We start from the raw sequence: 13,467 nt of genomic DNA on the forward strand, positions 1-13,467 counted from the left end.
TGTGTTGGATACCTTCTATATCACATATAGAAGCTATCCAAACACCTGTTTTGGATCTGCAACACCTAGAACATTGAGTTCTAGGCATAAATTTTCTTGCTTGTAGGTAGCATTGGGTTTAAAGAAGGAGAGGTGATCAGCCATTCTAAGTGCCCAGAAAGCTTCATTGGACATCACTGAATGATTCCACGTCGTTGTAGCATCTCTGTAGTGCCTCTAACACAAGTCACGATCTCCATTTTCAGAGGTATCAAACTCAAACTTTGGCATATCTGTTTAAGCACCATTTTGATCAGTTCTTGTTTCCATTCTACTTGGAATAATGTGAGGGTTAAAAGCCCTAAGGTTTTAGGGCCTAATTCTGTGTTTCAAGGATTTAATTTGAAATTTAAATTTTAGGGTTTATACTCCTTTTCCAAAAATTCATGAGTTTGAATATGTTTTAATTGTTGTTAAATATATGGTTGAATTCGTGGTGTTATGCTGATCATTTTAGGGTTTTAATTTGTTAAAAATGGTTGATATTTGAGAAAGTTCAAAGTCCAGCCATGGTTGTTGTTCTTGCTGATCCACGAAGAAGATGAAGATGGCCTTCGCACCATTCTTCAGTTTAAAAAATGAGTTTAAAATATAATGACATGGAGTTGTTTTCCAAATGACTACATCGTTCTAGCAGAGTTGGTTTGTGTGTTTGTGTTAAAGCGCTTGTGCCTCCCAAGTCAGGGGTTCGATTCCCCCTCGCCCCAGACCTTTTTATTTCTTTTATTTTTTTCCAGTATTTTCTAACTTGTTTTGAGTTATAACCCATTGGGATCACATTGTAATCACTTGGCGCGCGTTGGCCCGGTGGTGTTAGTTTTGTGCATTGTGTTAGAGGTCCTGCGTTCAAGCCCTAGTGGCCACACTCCCTTTATTTTTTACCATTTGTTTTTATTAGTTTTTATCAAACTTCAAAAAATCATTAAAAATAGCAAATTTAATGTTTTTAATCCCTTCTTTTTTGTGTGATTTATTTATCTTATGCATTTTCATACTATGTCAAAAAATCCCAAAAATATATAATATTTCTTTATTTAAAAATTAAATAAAAAAACATGTCTTTTATATTGAAAAATCAACTAAAAATCTCATTGTTTTTGTTTTTTTCTTTGAAAGAATTTTGTGTACCTTTGTAAATATTTGTTTAAGGTTAGAGTAGGATGTCTTTAACTTCTTCATGTACCCTTAGACCATTTCTCTTAGAGGAATTGGTATTTAAACAATTAAAATCAATTAGGTTTAGGTGTTTATGATTAAACCTTAATTTGAAACCCTAATTCAAAAACCCTAGGTTTAAAACCCTAACCCAAAAAGAAACATGTTAATCCTTGTTTATCCATTATTAATTAAGTTTATTATCTTGTATATACTTATTGATTTAATCCTTGTTTAGTGCTTAATTGTTATTTTAACCATTATCTTGTTAATTTCTCATATGTGTTGTTTATCTAACCCCATGTTTATTCATCACATCAATCATTCATCATTCATACATGAGTTTGAATCCAAGGGTTTAGATACATCCATCTCTCATATTTGTTGATTATCATACTCACTTGTTTGTTCTTGTGTCACATGATATCCCACACACACACTTGAGGTGTCCATTGTTGATTGCTTAAGTTTGTTGTTTTTGTCCAAAAGGATGGGAATGATATTGACTAAAATTGTAAAGGTACTCAAACTCCCTTTTCAATCTCTTTTATCTTGTGTTTAAAAGTATTATTAAGGATTTTACCTTGTCTTTTAAAATGGTTTAGTATTGTTAAAGCTTAACCAAACCCTTTTGTTTTGAAACCTTGGTACTAAGAGGAGAATTATTCCCGGTGAAACTACTCTTAGTCCATTGACCTTTGTATTGTTAAAGCTAGGTCTCTTTGTTTTGAAACCTTGGTGTTAAGAGAAGAATTATTCCCGGTGAAACTTCTCCTAACCCATTGACCTTGTATTGTTAAATCTTAGTCCCTTTTTATTTTAAAATTGTTAAGTATTGTTAAAGCTTAACCCTTTTAAACTTGTTAAGTATTTTAAAGCTTAACCCTCTTTTAAAAACTTGTGAGTATTTTAAAGCTCACACCCAAAAATATTTTGGCCACTTTGTTCCCCTTTTATTTTCCTTTTTTAAGAGGAACTACAAAAGCTCTGACTTCCCTTTGTTAAAAGGGTATGTAGGCCTAAGATGCAATGTCTTATCGAGCTCACTTTCAAAAACTTCTTTTCCCATCCCCACACTCTTTTTAAACAAGTTTCACATATGATTTTCAAAAATGAATGTACAAACAAAGACAATAACATTTTCATGGAGGTTCCCATGGAGTACCATGGATATGAGGGGTGCTTAAAACCTCCCCCTTGTATAACAAACCCCCTTACCCAAATCTCTGATAAGTTTATTAGTTTTGATTTTAAAAACTTCTGTGGGTTTTATTCGCTCTTTCTCCCATTCCTTTTGGAAATAATAAAGCGCGGTGGCGACTCTGTTTAAAACAAATGAGCTAAGTCTTTTCCATGGCTTTAGTATCACCAATTTCACCGTTACAGAAGGATCTCCTGGATATTAGAGAAAATATCCTTGATATATGAACTTGACCTTCATATTCATAAACCTGGCTGAGATAACAGATTTCTCTTAGACACTGAAGCTCGGCCACTGCACTTCCTACTTACATGAATCAGAAATAACCTGAACCAAGAAGTAGACAATTTGGTTGACCATCATTCAACCAACCAATCTAAGACATGTTTTCTTGGATACATATCTTAGATGCATTCCACAGATGCCTCCTCTTCCAAGTCAGTAGGTTCCAAACAAATGTATTCACATCACATTTGTTTAGCACCCAGAGCATCTGATATACAGCAGGAATCTGCCCACCTGCTGACACGATGTCCCTAACATCTAGAAGTACATTATTTCCCTTCACACAAACTGAGTCTGGTTATGAGAATAACACTTCCCTTAAAGCATATATCCAAGGTTCAGCAACATCAAGACTTAGAGTAACTTTCCTAATTAGAGACCAAAGTAAATGGCCCTAATCATGAATCAACAAACTCATCAAAGATGCCTTTATGAGTGGACTCGAGAGATGATCCTCAAGTATCTTTTGTAGCTTTACTGAGTTAGTTGAGAGTGTCTTGCACAAACATTTACTAAGGAGACAAAACATACCTTACTGCCCTTCCAAAACGTATGGCATAAGGAACACCCAGGCTTACATTAGATACCATGCAGCGGAAAGAAACATACCTGCATCTCCTCAGCAAACCTTTAGGCCTTGTACAAACACAACACTTTAGGAATACCAGGTTAGGTTTGAAAATAAATCAAACACTAACAGAACCATACAAGCCTTCAATCCGCCTGACATAACATAGTCCATCCTCCTCTTCAAGGGACCATGTACACAACATTATACCTTGATCAAAAGACCAGAAAGTACCGCCCAAGGATCTCATCCAGAACAAAACAGGATGCCTGCTCTGATACCAATTGAAATTCAGGTAGGTCAGACTTTAGATGACATGTTTAGACATCTAATTTAACATTTAGTGCACCAAGGTATAAACATAGCAGACTGAAAAAACAATAAACAACACCAGAATTGTTAACCCAGTACGGTGATAAACACACCTACTCTGGGGGCAACCAAGCCAGGAATTAAGTTCACGATCAGCAACATTAATTCGAATCTAAACAATCCCAGTTTACAACTTCTCACTTAATCACTACCCAATGATCCTTCTACCTAAATCCTCTCTAGATATGGAATATCTCCATCCCACTTCCTAACACCGCAGTGATGTTGTAGCAACGAGTTAATCACTCTCCTAATATTGATTACATTCTTTAGCATACTAAACTTGAAGTTACTTCAAAGCTTCCTTCAAGAACACTACACCTCTTACCTACATGCTTCGAGGTTCATATGGTAACCTTCCCACAACCCGAGAGGTTTACCTCGACAATCCCTAATGATTACATCTTGAAATACTCGGTTGTCTTTTTAAAACATAGGTTACAATGCTTCTATTTATAACTTATTCCCAACTGGATTTGGGCTTCTAATCACAACATATTTGCTGTTACAAATCAGTAAAATCTTCTGATATAAAATAGGTCTTCAATCAAATCTTTCTAAATTGTCTCCAATTATAGCAAGTTTTTATTCTTCAATATTCTTTTTGATTCTTTTTGACCTTTTACTCTGCACCAATTAAGATTTGCATAATATTCTTCTGAGTATTCTGCATCTGTTTAAATCAAACTGAATCTTCTTGAATCTAACTCAGCAGGCGCAATGTCGAATACAACAAGTCTCGACATCTTCTAGAACATGTTATTCCAGATGTTGAATAACTTCAACTCAACATGTTTCATCATCTTCTGTACCTGTTCTTATACAGACATACTATATTCTATTCTTGCAGTTAGTATTTGTTTTACAAAAATTAATGCCAACTCTAAAAATACAGGACTTACACCTAGTGTTAAACCGATGTGATTTTTGAATGATTATTTTAAGACATATTTAGAACGTTATAAAAAGTTCCTCGAAAAAAAAAAGGAACTCAAATTTTGATTTCTAAGTCGATATTTGTATTACTTTTATCATTATCTTTTAAAATTTAAAAAATTTATATTTAATTCTTCTTATTTTACAAAATTCTATAATTTGATGAAGAAATATTTTATAGTATTCTAAACACGTATAAAAAAATATTCAAAAGCTTAAAAATCTAAGAGTGATTAAACAGTTTTCAAAATTTTAAAAATAGCAAGGACTAAAAACTGCATGCATAAAAATTTTATAAGGAATAGAAATGAAATTTAAGATATTTATAGGGATAAAAACATATTTAACCCTATTTAAATAATAGCTTATGTGACCTTGTTACTTTTTAGCATGCATTTTTTTAATCTAAAAAATCAACTAAATTTTTTTTTATAGAAACAAACTTAACTGCTTTCATTAATCAGATAAAAAGTAATACAAGGAGGAATTACATCAAACATACAGCATCGAGACCAAGAATTGGCCGCCTTATCTAAGGTGTGGGCAACCATATTCGCTTGACGCTTAATAAACTTAACCTCAAAGTTGGGAAAATCTAAAAGCAATGACTTAATAGAATTAATAATTAAAATAAACTCAGAGCTACCCGACGTATTGGAACTAAGAGCTTGAACCACCTGTTGGGAATCACTTTCAAAAATTGTCGGAGCATTATGGAGCATAATAACTGATTGAATTGCTTCCTTAAGAGCTAAAGCCTCCGCTTCGAGCACCGAGAGAATACTACCATCCCAAGCAGTACCTGCAGCAACAAAGCTACCATGATCGTTACGGATACACCACCCTCGATTCGTAGTCCCTACGCGCTTATTAAAGGCAGCATCCACATTACAAGTAAAACTACCAAGAGGCGGCGGGTTCCATGAAGCCAAATCTTTGTTAACTAATTGTGGCTCTCGAATATTTTGTGCCATAAACCAATCTTGCCACTTGTGGAATGCTAGCCATCCAAGTTTAGATGCGTCTTCCTTTTCATTATGCCAAACAAAGTCGTTCCTATTCTTCCACAACCCTTCCAACATAACTGCCACTCTTCCTGCGGTATTCCTATCCTCCTTCATACAGATATCAAAGATAAGGGACCTGAGATCCTGGAAATTATGGAGACGAGAAGAGATGATATCATTAAGACCTGCCGACTGCCAACACGAGAGAGTTTCCAAACATCCAACAAAAACATGCCAGTCATCCTTATAATTATTACCACAAAGCTGACAGATGGGAGTACACGGTACATAATAAAGAATAAGGTGCACCTTGGTTGGGCGGCAATCGCTACAAATCCTCCAAAGGAGATGTTTCACGCGAGCCAGAGCTATTATATTCCAAAGGTTACTTCAATAACTTCCTCCTTAACCGAACCACCACTCTCCTGACGCTTCCTCCAAATTCTATATCCCGACCGAACACTATAATTACCGTTAGCATTATCCTTCCAAACCATACGGTCTTCAATCGCTTCTTCTGTCAATGGAACTTGTAAAATATCTCGGACCACTGAATAATCAAACAAATCACATAAAACTCTCATATTCCATTGTTTAACATTAGTCAACAACAGATCATGGACGGTTAAAGAATACACACCTTGATTTTGCAGACCCATTAAACAGCCTTCTCTACTCCCCCTTAGCCATGGTTCATTCATAACCCTTATGTTTCTACCATCACCAATCCGCCATCTACAACCAATCTTAAGGACTTCTCTAGCCTTCCAAATACTTCGCCAAACAAAGCTAGGATTATAACCCAACTTAGAATCAAGAAAAATAGATCTCGGAAAATATCTCGCTTTGAAGATTCGGGACACTAAAGCATTCGAATTTTTCATGAGGAACCAGCCTTGCTTAGCCACCATAGCCAAGTTAAACGCCTTAAAATCCCGAAAACCCAAACCTCCATCAGCTTTCGGACAAGTCAATTTATCCCAAGCCTTCCATCTTATTCCTTTGCTGTTAGACCCTCCACCCCACCAAAATGAATTTAACATTTTTTCAATATCATTAATAACCACATCCGGAAGAATGAAGATGCTCATGATGTAAGTTGGAATAGCTTGCAAAACTGACTTGATCATAATTTCTTTACCTGCTCTGGATAAAGACCGCCCTTTCCAAGAATTGATACGATTCCAAATTCGATCCTTAATAAAAGAAAAAATAGCCCTCTTTCTCCTTCCTATCATAGACGGCAATCCCAAATATTTTCCTGTTCCCAGCACATACTGAACTCCCATAATATTTGCAAGATCCTCTTGCACCGGCAAGCTTAAGTTACGGCTAAAAAATACTTTTGATTTTGTCAAATTAATCTCCTGACCAGCTGCAGCTGCATAGATATCAAGTAAACTCATCAGGTGTATAACTTCCGCAAGATTTGCCCTGCAAAACAGAAAACAGTAGTCAGCAAAAAGTAGATGGGACACAATAGGTGCCCCTCTACAAATTTGAACCCCGTGGATATTTCCGCTGGCCACCGACTCTTTAATCAGGGTAGACAACCCTTCAGAGATAAGAATGAAAAGATAAGGTGACAGAGGGTCCCCTTGTCTCAATCCTCTTCCTGGTTCAATAGGTTCTATTACATCTGAATTAACAAGAACATAATAGTGAATCGAAGTAACGCATATCATCATCCAATGTATCCATTTCTCTGCAAAACCCATCCTGGTCAACATACCTCTTAAAAAGCCCCAATCCACCCGATCATAAGCCTTGCTGATATCAATTTTAAGAGCCAAGTGCACTTTATTACCTTTCGTCCTTCTTTTGAGTGTATGAATAATTTCTGTAGCAATCATAGCATTATTAAGAATGGATCTACCCTCCATGAACGCAGATTGTTCCTCGGACACACACTTATTTAGAAGCACCTTCAGTCTATTAGCGAGAGCTTTCGAAATAATTTTATAAACCATATTGCACAACGAGATGGGTCTAAAATCCTTCATGGAAGTAGGATTTACCCCTTTAGGGATGAGGCAGATGTTAGTATCATTTTTGGTAGGAGGAAAAAACCCACGTTCCAACCATGACGTCGCCGCGTCAAAAATATCATCCCCACAAACAGCCCAGAAATTCTGAAAAAATGCCTGATTGAAACCATCCGGCCCCGGAGATTTATCTGGGTGCATAGCAAACAAGGTAGCATGGATTTCCTCTCTAGTTAGCGACTGAATTAATTGATTGTTATCACTTTCTTCGATTCTGGGAGAAATAAGGTTAAGCACCGGTGCATAATCACCACTACCGGCTTGAAACAAATTCTCAAAGTATTTTTTTACAATATCACTCAGCTCTTGGGGATCACTGCAGTTGCTGCCATCCTCCTTCTGCAGCGTCTCAATTTTCTTGAATTTATTCCTAGCCGTCGCGGATTGGTGGAAAAACTCGTATTCAAATCTCCGTCCCTTAACCAATGCATTTTAGCCTGTTGCTTCCAATACAAATCCTCTCTGACAAGGGCTTGATTATAATCAGTTTCAGCTTCAAGAAACCTCTCTGACGAATACTTGTCGTTTCCCTCGCGGAACATTTCCATTACTTCTAAGTTCTTACTCAGCTCTCTCTGCATACTGTTGCGCTTTCTTCTATTCCAAACCTCAAGGCTTCCCGCACAAGAAGCGATGCGGTCTTCAACCGTACTGACATCACCCCTCTTCAATCCCGAAGAGACCACAGAATGTATATCATCCTCTCGCAGCCAACTATTTTCGAACTGGAATTTTCTAGCATGGCACGATATGGAGGTCACTTTATCGGAAAGCACAATGGGGCTATGATCCGAAGGAGAAGCAATAAGGTTTGTAAGAGTAAATGTAGGAAATAAACTCAACCACTCCGGGGTCGCGAACACCCGATCGAGTCTTTCTTCAATCATATGTTCAGTACCTCTGCTCTTTACCCAAGTATACTGGCAACCAGACAAGGGGATGTCCACCAAGTTACAACCACTAATGGCTTGACGAAAATCCGAACAGAGCTAACTGGGGTGCGGATGAATACCACGTTTATCATCTTGAGACAAGAGGTCGTTGAAATCTTCGATAATGCACTAGAGCATGTTCGACATATTCCGCAAATCTCTCAACATATCCCAAGCAAGCTTACGTCTACTACGTTCATGAAAACCGTAATAGCAAGATAACCGCCAGTCCTCCTTGTTTTCCTCTTTAATTAACAAATTGACATAATTGCGAGTGAAATTAAAAACACTACAAACAAGCTTCAAACTTAAGTGAAACACGAATACTTTCCATCTTCCGCTTATTCACCAAAGTTTCCGAGAGGAATATAATGTCTGGACAGTGCTGCTGAGCAAGCTTCTTCAGGTTCGGAATTGCACGCGGGTTGCTCAGTCCCCGACAATTCCAGCTTAAAATTTTCATGATTTCCGGCAGTCCTAGTTGCCAGGACGTGCCGTTAAAAAATGCTGAGAAACTTCCTTTTCTGTAACAGTGCTATGGGCTTTCTCCAAAGTTCGTCTCGTCGTCGTTTCTTCTCACTGAACTCAGATCCGGAACTATCATCAGACAAGGAAGGGTGCGTTAACATGAGGTTAAGGGTATTGGAAGGATGGATAGGTGTGGTACTGGTCTTGGCTATATCACTGGTTTTAGAACTGAGGGAAAATTTGTGGTTATTTTTCTGTTGGACATTTTTTGTTTTGAATTTAAAAGGTTTTGGGTTAAGGGAATTTTTGGTTGAGTTGTCTATGGGAGTGAGAACTGGTTGAGACAGTATACCGCTTGCAGTAACATTGTGATAGGCTTCAACAGTTTGTGTTGGTTCCACGGTTTGCATGGGCTTATCGGTGATAGCAGCAAATGGATCTTGTTGTTGGGTGTGCCCATTGGAAAATTGGTGATTGGCTAGGTGGATTGAAAAAGTTTCGGATTTCTTGAGGTTGTTTTTAAGGTTGATTTGGTCAATTAGGATAGGATGGGACAGATCACGATGGGTGGGGGGCACGTTTTGAAGAGGTGTGAGAATTGTGTTTGTTTGTTTCAATCGTGGGGGACCAGGGGGATTGGACAAATCAAGGATGTTATTCACCAATGATTGGGAATTAATGCTCTTTATCTGTCCTTGATTTCCATTGTTTTGATTGGAAAAATTAATGTTGATATTACCCATTGAATGTGCATTATTCTGATTCATGATTGTACCGTTTTTTGCCAGTGGGCCTGTGGGTTATCGCCAATGCGTGTTTCCATCCCAAACACGTGAGTTTCACGCGCCTGAGAGCTAACCTTTCCTTCATCCATGGCAGACTCTTCTTTCTTCTCCTCCCTCAGCCATTTCAAGGATTTTCCGCCACCGCCGTACCTGGGTGTTTCAGCACGAATATCATTCGACCATTCTCGTGTGCCATCATCCTTTGACATAGAAAAACGCACCTCACAACGCTACTCTGAATGGCCCAGCCTTCCACACACAAAGCAGAACAAACTGAGTTTCTCGTATTTGAAATTCACAATGCACCATGCTCTTCCTTTATTTTTTACACGGGTGCTTTTTTTTAGAGGTTGACGAACATCGATTCTAACTCGAATCCGCATAAATTGTCGCCAAAAGCTAGTGTTATTGTTCTTGTCGTACTCCACAAAAGAACCGATAAAATTTGCCAAAGTCTTTCCCACTTTTTCTAACATCATTCCTCCTGGCAGATTATGCACCTGCACCCATAACTCAACATGAAAAAAAGGTATATTCTCGATTTGAACCCCGAGTTGCACTTTCTCCAGTATCAGCAGATGATTATCGTAACTCCAGGGGCTCCCCTTCATTGCAGCTTCCATATCTAGGTGGTGTGAGAACTGAAATAAGAAACGATCTGAGGTAGCTTCCTTGATGATAACACCCTTCACCGGTCACATAATGTTAGCCATGCGAGTTTTCATCGAATTCACATGAATAGATTTATCACAGAGAAATCTTCCTATGAGACAATATTTTAAATCCTCTGCAACTCCTTCCTCCTCCGCCAACTCAAAACAAAACCCATCTTCACCTCCTTCCTCATCGAGAGATAGATCTGCGAGACTAGGACTCACCATACTGATTTGAAAACCGGAATGAACCAAAGAACCAAAGAACCAAGAACAGAATCAAGCTTCTCAATTGAGAAGAAAAAACAAAATCCTAGCAGACCCTAGGGAAAACTGTATGTTGGTTGTATTTCACCAAATTTTCACAAATTAGAGCTTCAATCTAATTAAAAACAATACCAAAAGATATACCATATACATTTGCACCAACGTACTTATATATATATATATATATATATATATATATATATATATATATATATATATATATATATATATATATATATACTATTACTCTTGTACATATATACTTTTACAAAAAAACAACACCAAAAGATATGCCACATTTTGTTTGCACCATTATATACCATTACAAAATCTATTCATCTTTATCTTCTACATCTGCACATATAACCTGAAACAACACCAAAATATCATAATTCATACCATGATACAAACAAAATATAATTTACCACATGACAAAAAACAACAAAATTGCAACACTTGAATATACTCAAAATTCTCATCAATTAAAGTAAGATTACAATATACCTTATATAACTTTCGACTCAATCATGAATTTACACCAATCCTCCTTAAGTTCATCCAACTGGGAACTTGAGTAATAAGCACACTTGAATTCATCAAAGTACTACATAATAATATAACATAGTATGTTTAAGTTAAAACTATTTAATTATATGAGAAATATGTGTTAAATATTAAAATAACTCCTAAGTTAGAAATCCATACCTTGGATGGAATCTCTATTCGATCCATAAGAAGAATTTCTTTTATAAACCTCAACATGTAAAAACCGCAATCTACTTCATTACGCTGCCCAGGACACTACACAAGGAAAGAAAATATGGATAAGGCCTAAGTTGTGATAATTAATTAATATACATCCACTATAATCCATGTAATGTTGTTGGATTTACTCTTTGGTACTTGACTACCTCTTTGTGCTCGAAAAACTTGTATAACGCTAATAAAACATAAACGCATATTTAGAACAATTCATATAAATAAATAAATAAATAAATATACACACGAATATTTAGAACAATCTCACTTACGTATCAACCATCTTCTTCATAGCTTCGTATGTACTTGGACCATTGTGTAAGGAATCCAGATAATATACAACTTCTTTGATAGGATTAATCGCGACCAACAACCAATGTCCACTATAAGATTAAACAAATGTGAGATGAAAACTTTCTACACAATGTCAAAATATGAAAAATTATAATAGATGAATTTAGAATAAAAATCTAACCCGTTGCCGGTATTAAGCGGTAAAAAGAATAACTTTTCTGAATCTATGCCGGCCATAAAGCACTCGAGTACATACGCCATGACTTCATCAGGTTTATGTATAATTAACCCTAAGTTGGTATTCAAGGGAGATAAGAAAGCGAATCTTTGCTCCAATCCACTCGGGCGTATCAATTTTTCATACAAAACCATAAATAAAATACCTCATTAACATTTGAAATGAGTAAATGAATTATTTAGTTAATTAAACAAAGTAGATCGGATATACCTTATGTATGTATTAATAACACCGAGGCCTAATTGCGTATGTTAAAAAACTTGATCAAAATCCTCCATACCAATTACTTCGGCATATTGAAAACCAAAAATACCTTCCTCCATAGGTAGAAGACGAGTGTTTCCTTCTCGAATATCAAACATTTCTAAAAATGTCCCAAGGCACGACATAAACTTATTGGAAGTAGGTTTTTTCTTAGCCGCGGTCTTCTTAGCAACAACCTTTTTTGTGTGGAAATGTTGCTAATTTCAGGCTTCTTACCCCTATTGACATCTTCAATCTCTTTAGCATGAATCTAAAGATCATATAATTAGGTAGGTGAAGTATAAGATCACGAATTAACATTTTCCATGCATAAATATCATATAATTGTGATGTACCTCTTTTATTGATGCAACTGACTCGATTTGCCGCGGAATCCCCTTGTCTTTTGCTTTGGATTTTGTTGGAGTCTAATTAACATAACCATGTAAAATAATCTACGTAAAATGCGCGTAAAAACTTTGAATACTCAGAGGTTCATATATATGGTTTTAAGCATACCTCATCATCTACACTAATAAGGCTTGATAGCTATGCAACAAACGAACCTATTGCATCTCCCACCAATGTGGCATCCGAAACATCGTCAGGATGTGGTAATAACACATCCTTATCTAAAGCATTGTCAACCGATAATTTCAAACAGCCAGTAGGGAACGGTTTAGTGTGAAGTAAGTCTCCCAAAGTGTTATGTACTTTTCCCTTGCCAACCATCTGATAAGTCGGCGACGATAAGTAGAGTTGACAAGGTGAAATGCCCTAAAACCAATAATAAATTTCAAATTATTATTGTGTATATATTTCAATTAAATAAATTAAGATAGTTTAATTTCATAATAATATATATAATTACCTCTGTAAGATTCGGTTGAAAATTAAAATTGACACTACCTTTGTCATTAGTAGCTTTAAAACCTAAAGCTTGCTCTCTTAATTCTTTCTCCCTTTTCAATTCACGGACTTCAGCTTGTAGTGCTTCCAAGGTTTCCTGCAGTTCTTTATTGCTATGAGTCTTTTGTTTTTTCATCTTCAAGGATGTTGGAGTGATTCCAAATCCCTTACCCCTCACTCGACCACAATACTCACAAACATCTAATGCTCGACTAAGTATGCTCCTGCAATCATTGTCTTCATCTAGAGATATAGACTGAGATAGAGTGTACTGAAATTCATATGAATAATGAAAATTTGTCTTAATTATA

General features: G+C 36.5%; 1 protein-coding gene and 1 long non-coding RNA gene across 2 annotated transcripts; both read right to left on the bottom strand.

The window, feature by feature from the left end:
* Positions 1-4,999: 4,999 nt before the first annotated feature.
* On the bottom strand, positions 5,000-10,674 carry LOC131597891 (uncharacterized). The gene is made up of 8 exons (XM_058870551.1): positions 10,528-10,674; positions 10,153-10,293; positions 9,868-9,993; positions 8,076-8,528; positions 7,296-8,025; positions 7,118-7,202; positions 5,953-6,997; positions 5,000-5,827 (listed from the first exon to the last, which is right to left on the bottom strand). Exons 1-8 carry the CDS (start codon positions 10,672-10,674, stop codon positions 5,000-5,002), a joined length of 3,555 nt encoding a protein of 1,184 aa, XP_058726534.1.
* A 378-nt stretch (positions 10,675-11,052) lies between these two features.
* On the bottom strand, positions 11,053-11,519 carry LOC131599699 (uncharacterized). Its single transcript, XR_009282888.1, has 3 exons — positions 11,419-11,519; positions 11,218-11,317; positions 11,053-11,080 (listed from the first exon to the last, which is right to left on the bottom strand). It is a non-coding gene; the product is annotated as an uncharacterized LOC131599699 (long non-coding RNA).
* Positions 11,520-13,467: the final 1,948 nt, after the last annotated feature.

The sequence above is a fragment of the Vicia villosa genome, linkage group LG4, assembly GCF_029867415.1.
Source record: "Vicia villosa cultivar HV-30 ecotype Madison, WI linkage group LG4, Vvil1.0, whole genome shotgun sequence".
NCBI lineage: Eukaryota > Viridiplantae > Streptophyta > Magnoliopsida > Fabales > Fabaceae > Vicia > Vicia villosa.